The sequence below is a fragment of the Octodon degus genome, unplaced genomic scaffold, assembly GCF_000260255.1.
Source record: "Octodon degus isolate 3935 unplaced genomic scaffold, OctDeg1.0 scaffold00061, whole genome shotgun sequence".
Classification (NCBI taxonomy): Eukaryota; Metazoa; Chordata; class Mammalia; order Rodentia; family Octodontidae; genus Octodon; species Octodon degus.
Genome location: NW_004524637.1, coordinates 10,850,664 through 10,875,261, shown reverse-complemented (window position 1 = coordinate 10,875,261; position 24,598 = coordinate 10,850,664). Strand labels below are relative to the sequence as shown.

Genomic DNA, 24,598 nt, shown 5'->3' with positions numbered 1-24,598 from the left:
ATGGGTAGATTTTTTCTTCCATGAGTATTTTTGTGAAGATGTGTTTCATATTTGTTAAAGATAAAACCGTCTGACTCTAATAGGACTTCTGACACTCACTGAAGTTGAAGAAAGCATTGACTGACGTTAGCAGATTGGGCGCCCCTGGAGTTCCTCCTGCATAGGGCGTCTGCATTCTTTCTGTCCTGAGCAAAGAATTGGCCAAGATAAGTGCAGATGATATTCATGTTTTATAAGAGGCAGGAAAAGAAACTGGTTCTACAGAACAAATTTGGGCCAAATGAAAGTAGGAAAAGAATACCCGACAGTGCGGCAGCAGCCTCCGCGCAGGACGGCGGCAGCGCTCAGTGGGGCCTGTCTCTTGTGTGTCACCCGCACCTCAGGTTGAAATCCTGACTGTCCTGTGGAAAGCTTGCTGGAGTTCTCAAGGGAAGTGCACATGCAGGGCTTTGGAAACTCTTCTGGGGCTTGTCCCTAGGGAGAAGGAAACTTCCGACCCAAAGGTACCTGGATGAGCTCGTGTTCTCTAAAACCAAAGAATGAATTTTAGGAACAAATGGAGGTTAAGAGCAGAATATATTTATTGGGGAAGAAAGCTTCTGTCCAAGAAAGGGACAGAAGGGGGTCCCCATTGGGTTATCCCCAAGAAGCTGTCTGTTCCAGGGAAGTTTATAGAGTAAAACCAGGTGGAGAGACAGGTCTAAGGCGGAAAACATGGGAACTCGCTTAGGTGGGCATGAGGTGGGACAAAACTATGGTCAACCAATGAGAGTACAAGCACTAGTGCTCAGGTAAAATTGATTAAGTCCAGGACCAAATAGGGAAGCAAGTCATGTAGCAGGCAGGCACGAATATAGAACAGGAGTTTATCTGGTGGTCAGCCAGTAGCAGTTGGATTAGTGACTCTTCCCAGCTTCCTCAAGGTAATGATCAATCCCGGACACTCATCTTTAGGGAGGTGAACATTTGTTCGATCTTTGGTCTCTAAGTCTGGCCCGCAGCAGGAACATACATGTTTCTCATAGTTGTAACATATCTTGTCTTCCATCCTGTCTCTTTGAGGGCCTGACTCTGTCTGACTGCCTATACTATTTCTATCTAATTTGACAGCCTATAACACTAGGATTTGGTAACAAGTCACACCTACTTCCCTAGCCAGTTTTGCCACACCCTAGTCTCTTGTCTCAGTGAGGGATTATTTAGGAATTTTATATTTCTTTTTATTCAGCTTTGCTAGTTCATATGTATCCAGGAATTCATCCATTTCTTCTGTGTTTTCTGTTAGGGTGTGAGCTCTCTGAATAGTTACCAATGACGAGCATTGTGTCAAAATCCATTGTGATTTTGCTTTTTTAAATTTCTAATTGCATGGATGTTAGTCTTGTTTTGGTGAGGTTGGTGAAGAATTTGTCTAATTTGCTTAATCTTTCAAAGAACCAACTCTTCAATTTGCTTTTTTTTTTTAAGTCCCAGTTTCATTAATTTCTGCTGATATTTACAAATTCATTCCTTGTACTAGCTTTGGGTTTGGATTTTTCTTGTATTTCTAAGACCATGAGGTGCATCTGTAGGTTGTTTATTTGAGCTTGTTCTATTTTCCTGATGTGGGAATTCGTTGCCATTAATTTCCCTGTTTGAACTGGTTTCTTTGTGTTCCATAGGTTCTTGATGTCTTCCTGACGTTATTGTTTAATTGTAGGGACTAATTTCTTTAATTTTATCTGTGACCTATTGATTATTCAAGAAGATATTGTTTAATTTTTATGGGTTTGTGTTTTTTTTTGTCACTGATTCCTAGTTTCATTATACTATGATCTGATAATATGCATGGTATAATTTTAGTACTTTTGCATTTACTTAAGCATGCATAATGGGCTAGTTTGTGATCTTTGCTGAGAAGAAAGTATTTTCTTGTTTGAGGATGGAATAGAGGTTCCAAGGTTTTTGAAATCTGACTTTTTTGTCTGATTGATCTGGCCACTTGTGACAGTGGAATATTGAGGTTCCTTGTTGCACTTCTATTGGTATTTATCTGATTTTTCATGTCCAATAGTGACTGTTTTGTGAAGTTGTTTATAGTGGTATTTGTTGTGCATATAGTTGTTACCTTTTCCTGTCGAATTGTTCCCTTAATGAAAGTTTTGGGTTTATCTCTTACGTGGTATTTTACGGATTAAAGAAGCCTCTAAGTTATATAATTGATCTTCTTGATTCCATATTGCTATCCCTGAATGATATGCAGGGAAAGGTAATCTATGCCTTCATAGTAGCCTGGTATGCTGATCTCTTGTGTTCCCTATTGTGCAGGTTGGTAGGATAGCATTTCAGTTTTTGATGAAGTTCAGAGGAGCAAAATATTAGTGTTTTGGACCAGCGATGAATTTAGAAAAAAGATTTTATAGTGAGTTGATGTGTGATCTTTGACATAGTGAAGATATTAGAAATAATGGTAGCAGTACTTTGCTGTTTTAATAATGGTTGCCCTATGCTGGTGATGGTGAATATTTTAGAGCTTTCAGTGATAAGATATATAGCTGTCTGTGGCACATGTGCCATAGGTTTGCTACCACTACCCTAAGGCAAGTGCTTATGAAATATACATTATCTTTTTTAATTTTCAAAATAACTAAGTGAGATAGAGCATGGAATATATTTGGGAGGGGCTTGGGACATTGAAATGTTCAAGATGCCATTAAGACTTCCCAGGGTACACATCTTTCCTTTAAGGGCTCTTGAATATTAGGTAAGATGATAGTCTGAGTAAAATCAGTAGTGCCCTGTTGAGTCTTGCTGACTCTCATGGTTTAGAGTTTTTTGCAAGGGAAATAGTACAATACAGGACACATATTTTTTATAAGATTATTTTATGATGAATCACCCAAAGAATCATATACAAGAGAGCAGAAAATCTGTGTATACATTAAAGACCAAAGACTCCAGCTGAGGGGGCTGGATCCTGATGTCCTGCATGTGTGTAGCTGAAGACCTAGACTCATAACAGGGCCTCACACAAGTGCAGCTGGAGTCCAAGAGCCCACGACAATGGCTCATGCAGGCCCACTTCACCCTTCTGTGCTAGGAAGGCCCAAAGGCCAGTGGTGGAAGCTAGAAAGTCTGTGCCAGCAGGCCGAGGAATCTGCAGTGGAGCCAGGCAGCGATGTTCAAGGAGAGGACCAGAGCCTCCCCAAAATGAAATTAGCCCTTCTCAGTGACAGTGAGGTCCTGAGCTCCTCTTGTTCACTGGGAAAGCCCACATGTCGAAGTTCTCCAGTGGAATGGCCCAAGAGAACCAGCGCCTTCCAATAGCTCCCAACAGTTTCTCCAAACAGCTTTCCAAATGGCCTCATCCAACTCCCAGCAGTTTCCACCTCTTACACGGCTGGCAGCGGTCCTCAGGGAGGCCTCCCACATGCAGCACCAGGCTACTTCAGTTCAACTGGGTGTTGCGCATTGACCGTCAGTTGGCAGTCCACCACAGTGGCCTTACATTTCAACAGTATTTACAGCTGGATTTTAAGATTTATGTGAATATTGCAACTTTTCACATACCTTTGTGAGGTATGATTTATGTTAGGCTTTTGGATTATGCATCTGTGCCATTGATAGTTTAAGGATACTTGCTTGATTTTTCAAACTGCTTCTTCCAAAGCATTTACAAATTATGATCATATGTACTTGAGGTGTTGATCTTTTATTCACTAAAGGTTAGTCAGGTGATTGTTGGGAATTAGTACAAGAGGGACTTCATCTAAACATATTTGAGATAGAGGACTGCCAGAGTTAGAAGTATAAGATGAAAACTTGAACCATGACATTAGCCCCCTATGCAATGTAGTGCTGTAGCCTTCTAAAAGGCAGGGCAGGACAGACAGAGGGAGACAGACAGACATAGGCAAAGCTTTGAAAATAGAAATAGATCTTGCTAGAGGCTAATGAATCCAAACTGAGCTAAATTTATAATATAAGGCCTCATTATATTCTTAAGAAGATTTGTTGCTTTTAAAAAGCTTTGCAGTTTATAAAAGTTAGCACATGCCTTTGTGAAAGTATCTTTTCAGGTGAGATATGATTCATTGTCGGCTGCATGTGGTTGTGCATGATGAACGATAACACTTTACATTAAGCTTATTATTCAAGTATTTCATCCTATTTAAAAAATTTAATTACTTCAGTTCCATGAGACCTGTTGTGTACCAGAGCTAATCGGTTCTCCTTTGAGCTTTTCAAAGTTTGTCCAGGCATATGTGGAAGATTTTTTTGTTATTGTTGGAAGTAAATAGAAATTTGTTTTTAAAGAAAGGCAAATCTTAAAATGCAAATGCATGTTAAAAGGGAAAACATGTAAAGTTTTTCTGAGTTCTACAGTATAAGTTGCTAATATTGGTGGTGGGAAGATTTGGAGGTCTTACTCAGTGCTTTGTATTAGGCATAGAAAAGATTTTGAGCTACTTTGAATTTTATTTATAAATCCAAAATCATTCACTTAAATTTGAGCTGTTATCAATATATTGCTTACTTTGATCCTTTCAAATATCTTAATTTCTAACTTCTAAGATTGTATTACTGATCTATCTCAAATGACATCTGGCAAGTAGAAAATAGTTAGTTATTTTCTAATCTTCAGATTTGTTCATGCTTTTATTTCTTCTCATTTGCTCATCTGTTTAAACACAAGTATGTAAGCCCCCTTAGTTGGTATTTGTACTGTTGGCTAAGTATTTTATATATTTAAAATACATCTATATATTTTTAAAAATTTGCCAATGAAATATAGTATATTCATATTAATAATAAAAGCTAAAACCTAAGTGAAATACCACTATGTAATATACTATTTCTATTTTTAATATTTGTTTATTTGTATTTAGTACAGGGTCTGTAGGGTGTCACTACACAGATCGGACTCGCAGTGATCCTTCTCTTTTCAGCTTCCCAAGCGCTGGAATTATAGGCATGTGCCACAAGGCCCAGTCTCATCCCCATCTCAGTGTGCCCTGGGGGAGGGCTGGCACTGTACAGTGGGGATCAAACCCTCGTCCTTGCGTCTGCCTAAGCAGGCACTTTAATCCACTGAGCTTTCTGGTCAGCCCTTATTTAATTTTTGAGACAGGGTCTCATTATGTAGTTGAGGCTGGCTTTGGATTTACTATGTAGCCCAGGCTGACCTCAGTCATGGTGATCCTCTGTCTCAGCCTCCCAAGTGCTGGGATTCTAGGTGTGTGTCACTGTTCAGCATGTTCTTATTCAATATTTTACATATGTTAATTTACTTAATTCCTAAAATAATTTTTTAAAAGGAATACTAAGGTTGTCACCATTTTAAAAGCTGGTAAAACTGAAACATGAAGTTATATAAAATAAGCTAATTTTATTAAATGAGTGCATATTGTTTTCTATGTTAAATATTATGCTAAATGCTGCATATATATTATTTCCAAAACTCTCAACAGTCTTGGGAGGTACATATTGCTGTCTTTTGTACATACCTAGACATAGATTCAGCAGATTAGCTAACTTCAGAGTCAACTGTCTGTGAAATATTAAGTGCTTGCTAGTGCCCCAAATGATGTCCTACATCAGAGAACACATTTTTTGGGAAGGACATCCTAATGTCACTGTACAGTGCAAAAATGTAGTCAAAGCTTCCTTTGAAAACTCCCTTGCCTTTAGGGCTGGATAGTAGACATGGTCCGTCCACCAGTCCACGTTAGCTGTTCTTTGCTTTTCAGCACTGGAGTAGGGTTCAGGAGTTAGTTTCCATGGGCCTATGAGCTAGCTGCCTGTTTTTGTAAGGGAAATGTTACGGAAACTCAGCTGCACATTATGAGCAGCCTAAATCTTTGGTATTTAGCCCTTGAGAAGAAGTGTGTTTACGCCCCCGGTGATTATGGCTTCCTGAGGTGAACTGACAGTGAAGACTTAGCTTATATTTGGGATTTTGTACAAAAACACATAAAGATTCTACGAGGCATTTTTCTCTGAAAGGCACATAGAATTTCTGAAAAATTTTGTAATAAAAGCAGGAACTTTGGTTTAACTTCTTGATTTCTTATTCCTCAACTGTGCAAGTAGAGTGTCCACTTCTAACAGAGAACGAATCCTCTAGGTGTCTGAACCTCCCTATGGTAGCTGTATGTGCACGTGTGCTGGGGAACAGCACTGGTGCTGGAAGCATGGCGGGTTGGGTCTTTCGAGCCGCTCACTCTTTGTTATGATGTGGAGGGAGTGCTGTGCGTGCATTCCTGGTTGGTGAGAGGAAACGAAGGGGGCAGAATAGGCACGACATGCAGCGCAGCGCCTGCCCCAGGACCTGAGCTGCACTCCGCTGGTGGTGTGGTGACAGAGGACGCAAGAGCCGCGCTTGCGGGAGTTGGGCTTGGTGCGTTTGTTTCAGTGGGCGCGCTCTCTGAAAGAGGTAGACTTTTTCTGGAGAACACAAAGTGGGTCACAAAACTTCAGCTGCACAAACAACAGGAGAGGAAGCACAGGCTGTAGAATCAGAAATCTTAGCAGGTGGGCCTTAGGAGGAGAATCAGTAGGGGTGTTTGCATGTGACTGGACTCTCGGTTTTCCTTAAGTTATCTGTTTTCAGAGCAGTAGAATTTTTCATCAGAGATAAATACGAAAAGAAGAAGTATTATGATAAAAATGCTATAGCTCTTACAAATGTAAGTAAAAACTTCAATTTCTTTGATGTTTGTTTACTAGATCTTGAATTTTTAATATGGAATGTAGCTCAGTTCATTTATTGTAAAAACTTATTGGTTGCATATGCTTATTTGAATATTAGAAAACTTTGGGGTATATCATGTATGGATGTAAGTTTCATATGATGAGTGTGGTCATTATGGATATCCAAACTGTACCAATAAACTGAATTAATGATATATGAAAAAGAAAATATCAGTCACATAATCTCAAGGTCTTATAAAGTAAAACTCCTGATTGAAAAAGAAGGATATTCTGAATAAAAAACTAATGTCTGATTACATGGTATTTAAGTTAATTTTATGAAGTTTCCTAAACAGATGAAGCCCCAATTGAGAAAAGAGAGAAAATTATTTTGCTAAATTCTGAGAAGGTATGCAAAAGAAAAAGCCAAGTTTGTCTCACTCCAGGAGCTTTGGTGGGGATGGCAAAGCAGGAAGGAAGTCTTCAGAAGGGTATTAAAGTGTGCAGTTTTTATTGATTATTATCTGGCCTTTTCATGCTTGTAATAGTTAGCAATAATCAAATATGTCAACTGCTTTTAAAAATTTATTAAACTTATTCATCTTAATTATAGACTAGCTTAAGGCTTATTGTCTATTGTTCAAGCCACTCTTTGGCCTTTGATTCTTATGTTAATAAGCAAGCTAAATACTAGTTAACCTTGTGGCAAAGTTACTTGTTAAGAAATTCAGAAACAGTAGTTTAATCTCATTTTCTATGCACAGTGTGGTGTGTTTTTTTTTCCCTTTTTGATCCCTATGAAGAAACAGTATACTACAAATTCAGTCAAATTTTGACAGAAAAGGATAATATCTTGTTTCTGATCATGAAAAATGTCCTGTTAAATATTTAAAAGTTTCACTGCTATATATTTTAGAGGAAAGGTATTCTTGTGTGTGAAATCTGAGCTGCATTTATAGTGGAAGTGAAATCTGTGGAAAATTGATTAAAAATAGACATTGTTGCCAGGTGTGGTGGTGCATGTCTGTTGTACTACCACTCAGGGGACAGAGGCAGGAGCGTCGTTGTGAGTGCAAGGCCAACTTGCGCTGTATAGTGAGTTCATGCCAGCCTGAACTGCGTGGTAAGATCCTGTCTCCAAAAAAGAAGGAAAAGAAAATCAATACCGTTGAAAATGATATATATAACGTTTATAAACTTAAGTCTGGTTTAAGTATTATAGAGTACAAAAGAACTAATTTTTAAATATGTATAAGTAATGTATTTTCATGTGAAATGTTGAAAATTATTTTAGAATACTTTATAAAACACATTGCTTCTTAGTATTGCCTCTTAATTCTAAAATTTTTTGTTTTAAAGTTGTCTTTATGCAGTTTTAGTGTCATTGGCAACTCCTTGGGCATGCTGTAGTAATGTGTAGGCACTGTTTTTAAGCTGGCCCTCGTGGCCTACTGCCCCTTGCTGATCTGGCCTTGCAGTTTGCTTTCCTTCCCAGCTGGAGCCTGACAGCAAAGCTTTTCCTTTTGGGGAAGAGAGGTGGAATGTGGGGTGCAATAAAATGTTGGTTACACTTCACTTATTGAATACAAATCTATGCTCTAATTCTGAGTTTTAAAAGTAGCCAAGCTGTTAATCTTTTCAAAGCAAAGAACAAGCACTTTCGTAGTGAATTGTCATGCCAGTTTCTAAGAACTAGTAATTCTTGACATTCTAATTACTTGTTTCCCCAGTATAATTATTTTATGTTCTCTTTTACATGATTTTAAACAAAGAGTTTTTATGATACAAGTTATTTTAAGGCTGTTTGATCTCTTGTTTTCCATGTCAATATATAAAGATCTCTAGCAAGAATGCATCCAAGACAGACCAGGTTTAAACCATGCTTGAAGATATGGTTTGACCTTTTTAAGTGGAAAATATTTCCTCATATTTTGTGTTTTATATTATGTGTTGTATGTATTTGCTTTAGGAGTAGCTAAGTACTAATTTACAGAATTATAGCAGACAAAATTGTGTAAAGAAAAAAAAACTTTATAGCCTTGGTTTGAGGTTCAAGACTTACTGTCATAACTAACTTAATAAGAAGCAGATTGAAGGAGGGTATGTCATCTTGCAGTGTTACTTTGATGTTATATAATGACCTAGCTGTTATAGGATCCTTAAAAAAGTACCAGTGATATGATAGGGCAGAAAGTGAAGCCAGTTTTATGGCTCTAAAGATTACTGTGCATTTGATAAATGTATTTCAGTTATATTTTGGCAGTAAAGAGAGCAGGAGGATAAAGCTTCCATTAAAGTGATAACGACATGGGTAGATAGTGAGGAGGAAGATTGTGAAAAGAGCTTACATGAAACCCGTTTTCGTGTATAAATTGCCTCTGCTGTGTGCATAGCTCTCTCGTAGTCCTTTGGGGCAGTTCAGCCAGGACTGCGCTGGAGGTGGTGTGTGCATGTGATGTCAAGGAAGTGTGTAAATTGCTTTACAGCAGGTCTGCTGCTGGCCAGCTTACACTCATCCACTCTTTCTAACCTTTATTTTGTTTTCTTAGACAGTTCATAGTTTAATTAACTTTTTACTATTTCAGCTGTTTTCCTTCTTGAAAGTTATCAGTAAAAATGAAAACTAGTTTTTGTGTCCTGCACAGTGTATCTTGATATTTCTGAGTGTTAATGTCTCAGTAGTAACATTGACTACAGCAAACTGTCAGAGAAATACAATTATTTTTTAGCTTTTTATATGATCTTGTCTAGCTACATTTGAAATTTTATAAAATGGTGAAATATATTTTTAATAATCACTGTTCTCTACCAAATCCTGTGAGAAATTTTACATGGAAATTTTCAGAACTGGTATTTCCTTTGCTGCATGCTCTAAGTGCTTCTGTGTCTCAGCAATATGCTGGCCTTCTCTGCCGTGCCAGGCAGTTCTTACCACCTGCCTTTTGTTTCTTCCACCCTTTGCCTGCGCTCTGTAGATTGCTCCCTCCGACGTTCCTCTTCAGCCTCTAGTGTCTTCTCCTCCTCTGCAAGCTGCTGCTGAGAAGAACAAGCTGGAGGTAGGCAGCGTTTCCACCTTCTGTGCCGAGGTGGCGGTGCTAACGGAGCTTCCTGGGCCGCGGGCTGTGACTTGCAGCGCTGTGATCATTGATACTTTGAATGATCTGAATGCAAGAATTCCCTTTGTGTTTCCTTAGGATATAAATGGAAGGGCTTTGACCTGTATTTAGTTTCCAAAATTATTGATTTATTTGGCCATAACTGTGTGTCAGCAGGGCCAGCCAAATAGCTCAGTAGATTAAAGCACCTGCAAGCAGGCACAGGGGCCGGGGTGCAATCCCTGTGCCAGCCCTGCCCATGGGGTGCGCTGAGACAGCCAGTGAGACTGGGCGTGGTGGCACACTCCTGTAATCCCCACTCTTGGGAGGCTGTAAACAGGCAGATCACTATGAGTGCACTCTAGTAATGAGACCCTGAACACCCTGCAGACCCTTCCCTAAAAATACAGGAAAAGAATATGTGTCAGCAGTTAAGCAATTAGTTTTTTTGTTGTTGTGACTGTTATCTTGTAGGACTTTTTTAATAGTTTGTTAGAGAATTCTTCTATTAGGGAAGTTTTTTATTAAAAAATATTTTATCTCTTGTTTATTTTATTGAGCTTTATGAATTGATCTGAAGCGTTCTTTTAGCTCTCCCTCCTGTGTCTGCTCCACTGTCCTGAGCCTTCCCTTTGGGGAATGATGTGCTCTGTGCGAGGGCTGTAGAGACATGGAAGGGCTGGCCTGTGCCCTCCAGCAACTGCCCGTGCTGCCCCCAGGCCTCCGCGTTGCCCTACCTCCTGTCCCACTGTTTTTATTCTCAGACGGGGTCATGCCGAGTTGCTAAGTTACCTCTGCTCTTCCTACCTCAGCCTCAGGGTTCTAGGATCACAGGTGTGCAATGCCTTGCGTTGGCTGAGTGTTAGTGTTAAGGAGGGAAGCAGACAGCTCTGAGACGGTTTAGAATAGAGTGTAGTGCGAGATGGAGGCTCGCGTGTGCTACTGTTGTATGGGGTGCGTACATTTGATGCATTTTGTACTCTCTGAGTAACCTTTGGAGGCCAGGAGGCATTCCAAGCAGAGAAAGCAGGGCTTGCAGGTTGAGCTGGCCTGGCCCAGATAGGGGCAAGGTGGGGAAGAAGCTTTTTTTGAAGTGTGTGTTTGTATGTATGTATGTATGTTTGTATGTTTGTATATTTGTATTTATTATTTAGCACTGGAGATTTATACTGAGCTACACCTCAACTCTCTTTATTTGAGACAGAATTTCACTTAGTCATCAGGTGGCCTGGGGAGGCTGGGCTGGAACTCGAGATTTTCCTGCCTCAGCCTTGCAGAGTGCTAGTCCTGTAGGTGCTCACCTCAACACCAGCTGCAGAGTGCTAGCCCTGTAGGTGCTCACCTCTACATCAGCTGCTGAGTGCCATTTTGAATCCAGGGAGGAGCTGGGCCTCACACCAAAGGCCCAAGCCCTTTGCTAATGAATTTTGAGGGAAAGCAGGTAACAAGATCATAGCACTCCTCCGCTGGCTCCATGGGACATGAATTTTGTGGTGGTGGCAGAGCAGAGGCTTGAGAACCAGTCTTCGTCCGAGAATAGTGATGAGGCAGGTGCGAAAATATGAGCGGAGAGCATGGAAAGGACTGTGGTTTGGAGAGATTTTCGGGGGAGATGTGTCGGCTGTAGTAATCTGTAAAGGACAGGAATGCTTCGTGACTCCCAGCAGCTAGCTTAGGCATCTGCCCAGGCGTTGTCTCTTAGTGAGGTAAGAGGAGACTCAAGTTGGAGAGAGAGGAGAGGGGTTAAAGCTGCATGTGTGCTGTGCAGTGGTGGCGCCCGCAAGCTGCCGATATTTAGGAGGTGACTGCATGTGCAGGTCTGCACCCAAGGGGGCCGTTAGGGAGTCTGAGACCTGCGTTTGACCATGGGGCCAGTGACAGTGGAACGCCACCGGGGTAGAGAGGCTGGAACACTTGGACCTGGGAGCTACAGAAGATCAAGGCGAGTTCGTGAGGAGACTGAAGGGCAGTTCTGGAGTTGAAAATGGACAGACAGGTCCGTAGGCCGGGGTGAGTTAGTGTGGCTTAGGTCCGCAGGTGCAGGAAGGCTGCGCTGGAGGAGTGGGGGTCAAGTCGTCACTTTGCAGTGTGCCCTGGAGGTTTCTCCTCGGGAGAGAGGGTGCAGGTGGATGGGCTACACCTCTGTGTTCCCAGGTTCTTGCCTCCTCTTCTTAGAAGGCAGTGATTGAGTTCGGTGGCCTGCACTTCTCAGAAGGTCTGTTCCTGCTCTGTAATCCTTCCCGTTTTGACACCTCTCTTTCTGTGCATGCTTTATAATGTTATGGGAAGTATGTGTGTGTGATGGAGTGGATATATATACTCACAACTTTCAAAGGCCATACATAGCCACATTTTGTGACTTAAGTCCCTCAGGTGTAGTTTTGTTATAATGATCCCAGTATATGAACTTTAACACACACGCGCGCGCGCACACACACACACACATGCATGCATACCCTCCCCCACACATGCCTCAAGTACTGCCAAGTAGTGGCAGTTGGACCTAGGGCCCTTGAACTGAACCACATTCCAATCTGTCTTTGTCTTTTACTGTATCTTTTGTGTGTGTGTGTGTGTGGAACCGGGGATTGAACTCAGGCCCTTGCACTTGCCAGGCAAGTGCTTATTCCACTCAGCCATCTCCCCGGCCCCCTTTTACTGTATCTTGAATCTGTGTCGAAGTGGTTCTTGCTACATTGCCTGGACTGGGCCCAAACTTAGTCTTCCTTCCTTAACTCCCTGAGTGGTGGGATTACAGGCTGTCTCAGTTTTCTCTCATTGCTGGGAGAAAATACCTGACATCCACAATTAGGGAGGGAAAGGTTTAGCTCGCAGTTAGTGGAGATGTCAGTCCATCCTCGGCTGGCTCTAAGGCGAGTGGCATATGGCAGAGGGCAGCTGTTCATGGCAGCAGAAAAATAGCAGAACAGCAAGAGCAAAAGGGAGGAGTAGGCGGCAGCAAAGACTAGAAAGCGGTCTGTCTCCCTTATGTTGCATTCAGGCTGTCAGCCCCAGGCTGGGTGTAGCACTCGCATCCATAATCCCAGGAGCACTCACACCCATAATCCCAGCACCGGATCATGAATGAAACAAATTCTAGAAATCTGTCCCATAACTGCATGAGGCTTTGAGGGGACAGCTAGACACAAGCCATGATGCAGGGCTGTGTCACCAGAGCCAGCCCTTGGCTGTGTTTTTTTTTTTTCAGAACTGGGGATTGAACTCGGGCCTTTGTGCTTGCCAGGGAAGCGCTTGTTCCATTGAGCCATCTCCCTGGCCCCTTCTGTTTCATCAGAGTAGTATGTATGTTTATAATTTCTTCAGCAGGATTTTAACCTTTCCACTATACAATAATACAGAATTGTTCTCAGTTCAGTTCCCAAGCAAGAACTTCTGACCAAAATTTTACTTCTGTTCGGATGACGAATATAACTTTGCCATTTTTCCCAAACACGCACAAATGTGGCCATCTTCCCCCAAATCATAAAACAAATTAAATTCTTGGACCCAGGTACCACTGTATCAATTACAGTAGCAGTTGGCCTTCTAGAACTACTGTAGCTGAAAAGCTATAGCAGCCTGGGTTCTGACCGCTTTGCCTCTCCATCAGCAGCCTCTGATTCTGTCAGTGGGAGTCACCTGCGGCTCAGCCTGTACGATCTGAGTTCAGAGCTCGTGCTGTTATGGCACTCCAGGCCTCGTGTTGTAATTCCACATCGGAACCTGAGCAGACTGCAGCTGAAATTTCCAGGTCAAAGAGCATCACATCATGTTCTCTGTTTGATGAAGCTAACGAATTTGGATGATTTTTGGTGATCTCTTGTGTGCCTACTAATCACGGAGGTTAGGAAGTTAGACCTCTACTCATGAGAATGGCGTTCGTGGCAGCTAACTGCAGGCTGCTTTAACGGGTGTTCATGACCTGAGTAGCTCAGGAACAACATTTATTTCTCACAGTTCTGGCAGGTGGGAAGTCCCAGGTCAGGGCTCCCACATTGTGTATCTTGCAAGAGCTGCTTACTCACAGAATGGCACTTTGCACTGCACTCACATTCAATGGCAAGTGGCATGGGCGCTCTCTGGGGCCTTGTTTATAAGGCCACACCCTCCAGCCCTCATCACCCTCCAAAGATGCTGCCCTCTAAAATCATCACAGGAGATGTTTTGTTTCAACCTAAGAATTTTGGGCTGGGCACAGACACTCCAACCATACGATTAATGACTCTGAGAGGATATGCAGCACCTTGTTCCCAACACACTAGTGAGAATAGTCTACTGTGCTGTTTTTCTCAAGAGATTTTACTAATCTAAAAAATATTTGACCACATATAAGGGGTTTATGCCCATCTCGTTTATTCTTCATTTATACAGAGTAGGGATAATGTTAGTCTCTTTAAAGTTGCCTGGTGATTGAAGGAGTCACAGCAGCACCTGGCCCCTGTGTGAGTGCTCAGTAGATAAAGACCAGGGGCCATGGTGAGGCTGCACCAGACCTGGGGGGGGTGTAGGAGGCTCAAGGTCTGGGGTGAGCTCACTGTGCTGACGTGGACATCTTTTGTTCTTTTTAAGAAGGTGATATGATCAGTAGTTATCTCAGGCAGCTTTTGAAAAGATGGAACTCAAAAGTGAGGAGGCACTTGGCAGGTGTTACTGCAGCTTTGTTGTAGAAAGGAGGGTTTGATTGGGCGTGGTTGACTCACCTGCAAGTAATGTTTCTAGCCACCGGGGAAGGTGCACATCTTTCCTCATTCCAGTCTCATCCAGGCACTTGAGCAGGTAGAAAAATGTGTTTTTGTGAAACACACCAAACTTTGTCCTTGGCCTGTGCTAGACAGTGTGAGTGTTCTTGAAGTTCACAGAAAATGCCAGTTTGGAAATAGCGTCTTCTCATAGATTGCTCTTTAGGTTTTAGCACTTTCGGTATTCAGAAGTTCAACTTTCTGTCACCCTTTCATTTTGCCCCTCAAAAGAGGTACTGAGACAAGTGTTGTTAGAGAATCTTGGTGCAGTGTAAGGAGCCCTACTTAAAAGCTGCCTTTTTACCGAGTTCTAGAAATCCCTCCCATTACTCTTCCCTTTTGCTACAAAACAAGGCACCTGCACTATTTGAGCGTAGCTCTCTGTACAGATATTCTCACTGACGTGTGAATTGCTATACTTAATTGCTTTTATTAATCACCAACCATAGAAAACATTAACAGAGGTCTTTAGATTTTGTTCTGCTGTTCTTAAACTTGCAGTTGGAGATACTGCTTATTCCTGCCAGAGAGCTGCTTGCTATACATTAAAGTTCGGGGCCAAGATCAAGGGTTTTCTTTCACCTTGTTAGCATCATACAGCAGGTACAAAAATTTTGCTGTTATACTTGTGCAGTGCAGAGTTCTGCTTTTGAACTTTTTAATACCTTCTTTAACACTGAAATACACATTAAGTATGTGCCTGATTAAATGGGTACTTCCAAACTGTCATTGTTTTAACACTTAGCATTTCAAGGCTCTTGTGTCGCCTGCTACCCATAGCTGATACCTCTTTCCTCAAGGTAACCAGTGTCCTGACCTGGCCATCATTGTCGCCATCACTTTACTTCTCTTCCTGGTTTTAGGTGGTATACATAGCCCCAAACAGGGTGGCTTTGCAGAGTTGGTCTTTACGTAAATGATTGCAAAGCCTTTAAACTTCTAGTATTTCTCTCAACGTTAAAGCCTAAAATTTGCAAATATTATCTTTTCTGATTTATTTATGACAAATACAGTCTGAAAGAGGTTATATTAAACACCATTTTTTTTTTTTATTTTAAAGAGAAAAAAAGTAAAAATAACAGAGTTTCAAAACAGGCTAGTAGGATAGTAGCAACAATTAATACATTGCTTATTTTTATTATCTACATAGTGGCTTTTCTGAGTACAGTACACAAACATGAAATACAGTCTGCACAGTATTAGCACAGACCTGTCTGTGCGAGGAGCTAATTCGCAGCCATCGTGCCTCAGGTAGCACTCACTGGCTGCGATGCTGCAGCTGTGCAAGCCCAGACACTGCTACAGGGGCCCAGGCGAGAGGCGGGCTGTGGCTCCTGGCGTGGCCACGTGCTGAGCTGCCTTCCCGGCCTCTTGTCGATCTTGTCCGGTGTGCTGCAGGAGTCCTAGGAGCTGGGGGAGTACCTGCTGCACTGCCACTGTAATTCTGGGGTTCCGGTCATCTCACCCTCTGAGTGCCAGGAAATGCTCTCAGTGTCCGCTTTTTATCACTTTCTCTTTGGGCACTGTCACTTTTCCTCTTCTGTGGCCTTTTAAGGTTTGGGCTTGTAGTGTTCTGTTCTGTCTCATCTTTAGAAATGCAGCTTGAACACCATTGTGATAGTCACTTCAGCTGCCCTAGACCACCAGTAGGCTTTGTTGGCATGCAGTGGCTCTGCTGTCTTTGCCATTGGAAAACTATGTTTTCCTTCTTTAACTGAATGATCTGAGTATATATTTTGTGATCTTTTTAGGATATTAAAGTTAAAGTGGTTTTACGTTTTTTGTTTACCTGTTATAATTTGTCTTCATCCATGTGATAAGAAAGGATGTTACCTTCTGACATTGCCAGTCCTGAGAATAACCCACTACTATTATGGGCTACTAGAATGTGTTGGATTACTTTCCTGAATTCATGCACCTACGATATTTGAATGGCAATGGAATATCCATCTCTAACAAAACTAAACAAAAAAGGGAGATATAAATTACCACGTTGTAGTGAAATTATACACACACACACACACACACACACACACAACAATTAGGATAGATATACAGCTACTTTCTCTTAGTTCAATGAGAAGAAATATTTGTACTAATAGTGTTTGGACAGGATATCATGTCTACATCTTATACTATGAATAACTACTATGAAAACAACAATATGCAATGTATTAATTATTGAAACTGTCCTACTAACCTGTTTTGAAACTGTCTCATTGCTATTTGTTTCTTAATAAAATTAATTTTTTAGAAAAGAAAAAAAAAAGAAAGGATGTTACATGAGTTAGATTTTTCTCTGATTCAGAGTTAACATTATGGTTGCTACAAAGCGGCATAACCTGTGTAAGGCTGTGCTGAGAACAAACTGACTGGACTTCTCTTTTGCTTAAACACAAACCCTAAAATAGCAAAGAAATTCTAAGTTGTCTTATTTATTTCTTAATTTTTGGAGCTATAGTTGTGTTCTGTCATCAACATGTAACTTTGTGTCATGATATGTAAACTCAATGAGAATATTAATTTGCTGTGTTCATATTCATGTTTTAGTAGAAATTATGCTGGCCAGGCATGGTGGTGTGCATCTGTAATCCCAGCATTCTGGGAGCCTGGACAGGGTATTTAAAAACCCTGTAGGAGGGCCAGTGAGATAGCTCAGTGGTCTAAAGTGCCTGCTTAGGCACGCTTAAGCAGGGTGGGGCTGAGCTGGTCAAAACAAAACAAAACTCCATTAAACCCTGCTGGAGCAACTTAGAGATTTAGTGAGATTCTGTCTCAAAGTAGCACGGTGTGCAGGCCCTGAGTACAATCCCAGTACTGTCAATTAAAAAAAAGTTGTGTTTTAAAAATAAACTCACTAAACTTTGGATTGATTTTCAGAAAGAAAAAGAGAAGAAAAAGGAAGAGAAAAAGAGAGAAAAGGAGCCAGAAAAGCTTACAAAACCACTAACAACTGAAAAGGTAAAATTTCTTTTAAGAAATGTATTGAGATTGTCATCATATTTCTATACTCATATTAATGACCTGGATATTCATAATATTTAAATAATCATCCTTTCAACAACGTTGAGTGAATGTTGCTGTGTGCTAATTGTGCCCATCCAGCCCATCCTGTCTGGGCTGCAGGAGCTGAAAGCGCGTGGGTGTAGGTCATCAGAGTCCCTCAGGGATGCATGCCCCCTCATGAGGACACCCCAGCGGTGCTGACTGGCCTGCGCACACAGTTTCAGGGGAAGTTTAGAGAGAGAAGATGGCACACCTGAGGGATCTTTCAGAAGAGGCCTCGAGCCAGACTTGAATGGCAGGTAGGATGACGGTAGGAGGCAGGAGTGGATTAGTTTGAGAAAACAGCCTGAAATCAGGTAATGAAATTGGAAGTAAAGTGTATCTTAGAAATGATTTTGAAGAAAGGAGTTTGAGCATGAGAAGATGTAAAAATGAAGCACAGAATGGCAGATTAATTCAGATCATAGACTTTTGTTCAGGTTTGGAAGAAAAGGCTCTGGGCAGCACTTCCGGTACCTCATCTAATTCAGAGGAGTTTTGTTTTTGGAAGACAGTAATATGCAGAGTGCATCTGACAGGCCAGCCAGAGGGAAGGAGAAAGCGTACCTTATTTGTAAAGAGACGTTATATAGTCATAATAGGTTGGCTTTGAGTGCATTTCATTGGACATTTTCATGGTCAGAGACTTAGCAGGCTGGGTGTGGTGCCATGTGCCTATAATCCCAGCACTTGGTTGGGAGGCTGAGGTAGGAGGAGTGCTGCGAGTTCAAGGCCAGCCAGAGGCATGCATAGTGAGACTGTCAAAAAAAAGGAAGAAAAAAAATCATCAATAAAGTTAGCATTCTTAGGTTTATTTTTTGAAATTTTTAATATCAGCTCTATCAGGGCATACATTCTGTAACGGAAAGTGCATCCACTTACAGTATACAACAGCAGCACATACTGTGCATACTGGTTCTTTCTGGCATTCATTGCAGTATTTCTAGCCTCAAAGAAGTATTAATTCTCAACACTGAAGACATACTAAGGATCCTAAGACTCTCCAGTCCTTTTTATTTTTTATTGTTATGTATTTGGTGCAGGCTCTCACTACACAGGTAGGACTTGTAGTGATCCTCCTGTTTTCAGCCTCCCCGTGCATTACAGGCGTGTGCCACTACATCCGGTCTTGGTGGCCAGTGTACTGTGCCCAGGGGCAGGGCCAGCAAGGCATGTAGTGCCAGGGATCGAACCGCTTGCCTGCTTACTTAGTCCACTGAGCTATCTTGCTAGCCCTTCTTCAGTCTTAGTGCTGCAGGCAAAACCATCCCACCCCTGCCCTGCCCTCCTCTTCTCTGCGTTCCTCCACAGCCCATCCCTCTACTGTGTAGATTTGTCCTGTCACCCAGCTATGGTTTCTGTGTTCATTCATTTGTGTAACCAAGAATACTTTTTCCTTTTCCTGTCTCCTATCTAAAACTTCCTTTCACCTTTTCTATAAAATCCCTCTAGACATTCCAATTATTATATATTTTTTTCCTTTCCTCAAAATTCTGGTGATGTTTTTATGTACTTGATTTATTATTTCTTACCTTGTGTTACTGAATTTCTCTAAAGTTTCTGGTGATCCACATTAAGTACATGTGAATTGATTTGTTGATTTTTGTTTTTTCATTTCATGATTTCTGTTGCTGTTGATTCTAAGGTCATGCACAAAGATTAATAGACCATTATTTCTTATTAAATAAGAGTAAATACTGAAGAGTACAAAATTGTCCTGCTGCAAGAAATAATTTGAAACACTTCTAGGGCTGGCAGATAGCTCAGCGGACTAAAGCCTCTGCTTAGGCAGGCCCAGAGACCGAGATTCAATCCCCAGCATGTTGTGCCAGCCCCCTCCCCTCCCCCCGCACACTGAGACAGCTATTGAGACTGGGCATGGTGGCACATGGTTGAAATCCCAGGGCTTGGGAACCTGGAAACAGGAGAATCACTATAGGTCCCATCTGTGTAGTGAGACCCTGTAGACCCTGTACTAAATACATTGCAGTACTTCTTAAAAAATGCTTTCCAGTTAAATTTCTTTGACTGTCACTATCATTACTGTAGTAACAGTTTATTGGATTAAATTCTTTTGTAAATTAAATTTAGGTGGTAAATATTTTTAATATTTTTTAAAAGGTATGATTAAATTTAGGTTTATAACCTGATAACTTGACTAGCTTTAATTCTTACTAATAACTTTTCTTTTAAAATGTGTCAATAAGAAACTGCAAGTGAATTATCATAATTTAAATTTGTTTAGAATGAATTTTGTTATATTTTGTTTCTAAAAATTGGAAATTTCAAAGTAGTTTATATAGCGCCTTGTTATTTTACTTTACTGTGAAGCTTAGCCACTTTTAAAATATCATGTGTTTTCGCTCTTAAATAAAAAAGATATTTCCTCTTTAACATATAGTAAGCATTTTGATGTAGTGATTTGTCTTTTGTAGCTTTGTGTGAGAATAATTTCCTTAAGTTACCCCCTGTGAAAATGGGCCACGACCATTACTACAGAATGGGGTTTTCACATCAGGGTTGTTAGAAAAGGGAGGCCATACATGTGAATGTCAGGAATCCCTCACTTTGTCGGTACTGGGTCCCCTTTCGCAGTATTTTTCATGAAACGCAGTTCACAGCTCATATGTTTATCTTCCCAACCTGAGAGATTCAAGACTCTTGCTGCCAATAGAAAGGTCCTTGCCGAGACAACAGCCCTGTGGAGGGTAAAACTTCAGTTCCTATCAAAATTTAGTAGGCAGAATGTTGCAGAACATCCAAGAAAGGAGGTATGCTGAAAGATACCAGCATGAGAAAACTAGAGGAAAACACCACAGACAAGCAACTTTCCTTTGCACGTGGGCATTTTGTTTTATGTTGTCCCTCAGTTGGTATTTCCAGCGGACATAAATAATCCACAGCATAGAAATCAAAACAGTGGCTTTCAAACTAGTAACAGGCATAGTCATAGTTGTCACAACAGTGTCCTCTTCATTGAGTATTAGTTGTCATTATTGCCAGTGTAATGTGTGTTAGGAATTGGGGTAGGTGTGCAATTTAAGGAGACAGCTGTGTGTACACAGTTTGTATGTAAGATTAACAACCAGACAACACTAGCCAATTTAGGAAGTTCAATAAGGCCTGTACCCCGGAAACTGCACCCATCAGAACCACTCTAACAGGAGTCATTTCTCTCCCTTCAGGGATAAGCATTTCAGCACCCCCTTAAAACTTAAAATTTATTTAACTATTTTTGGCAGATGTGGGGGCTGAACCCAGGGCTTTAGGTATACTGGACAGGCATTCTCCTGAGCTGCGTACCCAGCCCCAGCATATCTCATGGGTAGCTTTACCATCTCTGCATGTCTCTAAACACCGTGATTTGGTTTCCTCTGTTATGGGTGACACCACACCATAACACTGTGGTACATTTTCTTTTATTCAGTCAATATTTTGTTTGTAAGAATCAGTCATACTGTATGTAGTTATAGTTTATTCAGGTTGTTTTGTAGTATTCATGTTCTTCAGTTGATCCATTCTATGAAACTGGGTTCTATGCAAGCTTAAACTATCACACGAAATGCTGTGACAAGCGCTTTTGTATGTACATACAAGCATGTTATTTAGGAATGAAATTGCTGGTTCATAAAGCATGTGCTTCATGAACTTTACTGGGCTGTGTCAATCTTATTTTCCAAAGTGTACACCAAAAATATCCTGAAAATCAAAGCCACTCCGGGATAGTATTTTCAGCTTGGCAAATATGTGAGGGTTATCTCTTAGGATAGTTTATTTTAATTATCTCTTTCCTTGATTGCAAGGAAAATCAATGTGTGTGAGACTCATTACTTTTCATATATTTATTTTGAATTCTTGCTTTAGGTCTTTTGCCTATTCTTCTGTTGTGTTCCTGCTTTTTTCTGATAAATTTGTAGTAATCTACACAAATATACAAATGGCCTTGTTGATTTTGCCACTGGTTCTTGTGGTGTCTGGATTGGAGAAAGAAGGACTTTTTTAAGGCAGCATAAATTAAACTCTCTTATTTCCTCATGTTTAAAAAAATGCTTGATGGCAATTACTAATTCTTGACTCCTTTTTTGAAGTTCACTTATTTTTATAATTTAAGCCGTTGATATGTTTTTTTTTTTTAATTTTGTTTTGTTTTGGTGCTAGTATTGAACCTAAGTCTACATGCAAGGTAAGCACATGCTCTACCTCTGAGTTACCTTCAACCCCATTGGAATGACTCTCGATACATGAGTTAATGAATAGCTTCTTAAAAATATATTAATTTAGAGTTTGAGAAGGAGCCTTACTCTTGTCCCAATTCTCTATATTCTAAAGAAATAAACTAAATCCTACAAGGATGTCGGATCATGTAGAAATGATTTAGTGAATATTAATATCTGAGGAACACAAGACTGTGTCCAGTGATCCTGTCCCTTTTCTACTGTGAATTTGTACTCTAATGTAATAGTAGCTGGCCGTGTATCTCGGTGCCTTTCTCTGAAGGACAGACGGTGCAGTGTGTGTTTATCCACTCAGTATGCTGAATAGTAAGGTATGCAAAAGTGGCACAATGCGATTTTTACCTACTTTATGGTCTGTGTGACTTTGTTTTGTCTGTGTTTACCCAAGCATCTCAGAGGGTCCAGTAGACCCACACCACTCCAGGATTTGTTGGTTTTCTTCTGATTTTCTTGGTGATGGTAGCACAGTTCAGTACATGGGCACATGAAAAACCATATCTGCAGATCTCAGAGGAAGTTAGAAATGAATCATGAGATTGCTTGTACACAAGTGATAAAGATAATCCATTATAGTAAAGTACATGCTTTCATAACAAAAGAGTGGTGTGGGTAGATGAGAGTTATGACTACGATTTTGGCATTGGCCATGTGAGGCAAGGCTCCTGTGACAGGAAATGGAGCAAGAATCAACAGCGACTGACACAAAATGTAGACCTCCAGATTCAGCTGACAAAACAAACACTGATGTGAATATGTATTTGATTCACTGAAATGTTTTAAAATGGTCACACAAGCAAATGGAACAATCCAGTGTTAAAAAAGGTGTGAAAAATAAAGTGAGAGTCTTGGCAGTTGGGAAAGGTGTTGGCAAGAATGCCAGCACTGCCATTCGTTGTTGGAAATTGTAACAGAGAAAATGCTACAAGGTGCTGTGAAATGCACAAAAGCTGCTCTGCAGCTAAAATGTTCCATGCATCAATAGCCACGTTAAGAAATGTCTTATGCTGCCTAATTGGCTGAACTCAGAGGGGGTCTGCTGTACACAGCAGGGATTTCTTGTGGCAGTCTCAAGAATGTAAAAGATGTATTGAAAAGCAGTGGTCATTATGTGGCCCTTGCAGATGCGGAAACGTACGGCTTTCAGTGGAGACATTTGTCGTGGAATTCAGCCATCAGGCCCTTGTTTGTATAGCAGTGAACCGGATGATGCTGTGCACAGGCTTGCTGCTCCCGTCTCCCGAACTAGCTGAACGTGACCTTCTGTAGTTGGTTACCTGTTTCCAGTTGATGATATATTTGCCAACAGAACACTAGCTGGTCAGCGCAGGATCTGTATGAAGGCACCAAGCAGAAGTTCCAAATGAAATGTTCCAGTTTCAAAACAGAGAATTATATAGTATGGTCTTTGGATTTCAGAAAGATTTACATTAGCCTCATACATGGCAAAGAACAACAAACCATACTGTTGATGTCAACATTGCACCATGATGACTACACAGGTTGGAGAGCCTCGGCAAAGCAGAATCCTGAGAGGGATATGCTCCGTAGCAGAATCAAGGTGGAGTTGATGTTGCTGGTGAATTATGCAGCCACTATAATGTCACGCAAGACACAAAGCATTGACCAGCGGCTCTGGTTGATCCTAAATGTGTGTGGCTTGAATAACTTGATAGTTTATGAAGAAAATAACAAGTGAAAAATACCAGAGACATTTTCTTAGAGGCCTGGGACTGGAGCTCATAAGACATCATGTACAGCAGAGGAAAACAAAATGTCTCTGTCCAGGGAACTACCCAGAGACGTTGTGGAGCACAGTGGTAGGCTGACAGGTGCACGGCAGGTGCAGCATCATGAAGATCCAGGATGGCAACATGGAGAATCGAAAGGATGTCATCTGTGCCCTACATGGAAGGACAGGAGAACAAAACATATGTGCAGAATGTGGCACTTGGGTATAGAACATGCAGTGGCCATGCGTGAAGACTGCTTTGGGTGTGACACAACAAAGCTTATTTCTGTGGTAGACTTTTTTGTGTTTCCAGTTCCACATAGTTTCATTTGATGGCATCTTTTAGGTTTGTACAGAAGTGCTCAGCTGATGTGCAAATGTCAATGTTTATTCTAGCCACTCATCATACACTTGATGCTCTCTTTTGTTGGTATGTCACTTCCCTGCTAAGTGCATGTGGTATCATGTAGTAGGAAGCACCTGACAGAACGGAAAGAGAGGGCAGAAGACTGCCGCATAGGAAAAGAAGGCTAAGTACATGTGCTGTCAGTGTGAGTGAGACGTGTCACTGGAACAGGCTGGTGTGACGACGGCCTTGGGTGTGATAGTTGAAGCAAAGCTTGTTGTTGGGGTAGTGGTTGATTGGTATTTTCATCGGGTTCACGTAGGACTTCATTTCTGATGTTATCTTTTAGGTTTTGTAAGCAAGTACACAGCTGGTGTGAAAATATTGTTTATTCTAAATGTGCAATACATATTAAGAATCTAATACTTTATTTTATTGATATTTTGGGTTTCTGTTAACTACTTGGTGTATAAGAACTGCCTGACAAGACAGCAAGAATGCTTCGATGTTAGGTGTATTCTACACAGAGATCAGGAAAACAAAGTAAAGCACATGTGCTGTCCGTCTGTATGTTTGGGCTGTGCTGTTGTCATGTGAGAAGACTGCCTGACATGGCGTAATTGAAGTCGATTTTGTGTGTGTGTGTGTGTGTGTGTGTGTGGAGTGCTATTGGTATTTTTATTGTAGTTCATATTAGAATTTATTTCCTGTTGTTCGTTTTTAGACCTGGTACATGA

The 24,598-nt window shown here is 41.0% G+C and overlaps 1 protein-coding gene across 3 annotated transcripts in view; it reads left to right on the top strand.

Annotated features, from left to right (window-relative positions):
• The window catches only part of Smap1 (small ArfGAP 1), a 127,800-nt gene that overhangs the window by 69,398 nt on the left and 33,804 nt on the right, over positions 1–24,598 (top strand). For 2 of the 3 annotated variants that reach the window (XM_004634378.3, XM_023718681.1), the window contains exons 4-6: positions 6,593–6,668; positions 9,648–9,728; positions 17,387–17,467. In XM_004634378.3, the coding sequence (XP_004634435.1) occupies positions 6,593–6,668; positions 9,648–9,728; positions 17,387–17,467 (238 nt within the window). The remainder of the gene's footprint in view (positions 1–6,592; positions 6,669–9,647; positions 9,729–17,386; positions 17,468–24,598) is intronic. The other variant, XM_004634379.3, reaches the window with a different exon arrangement.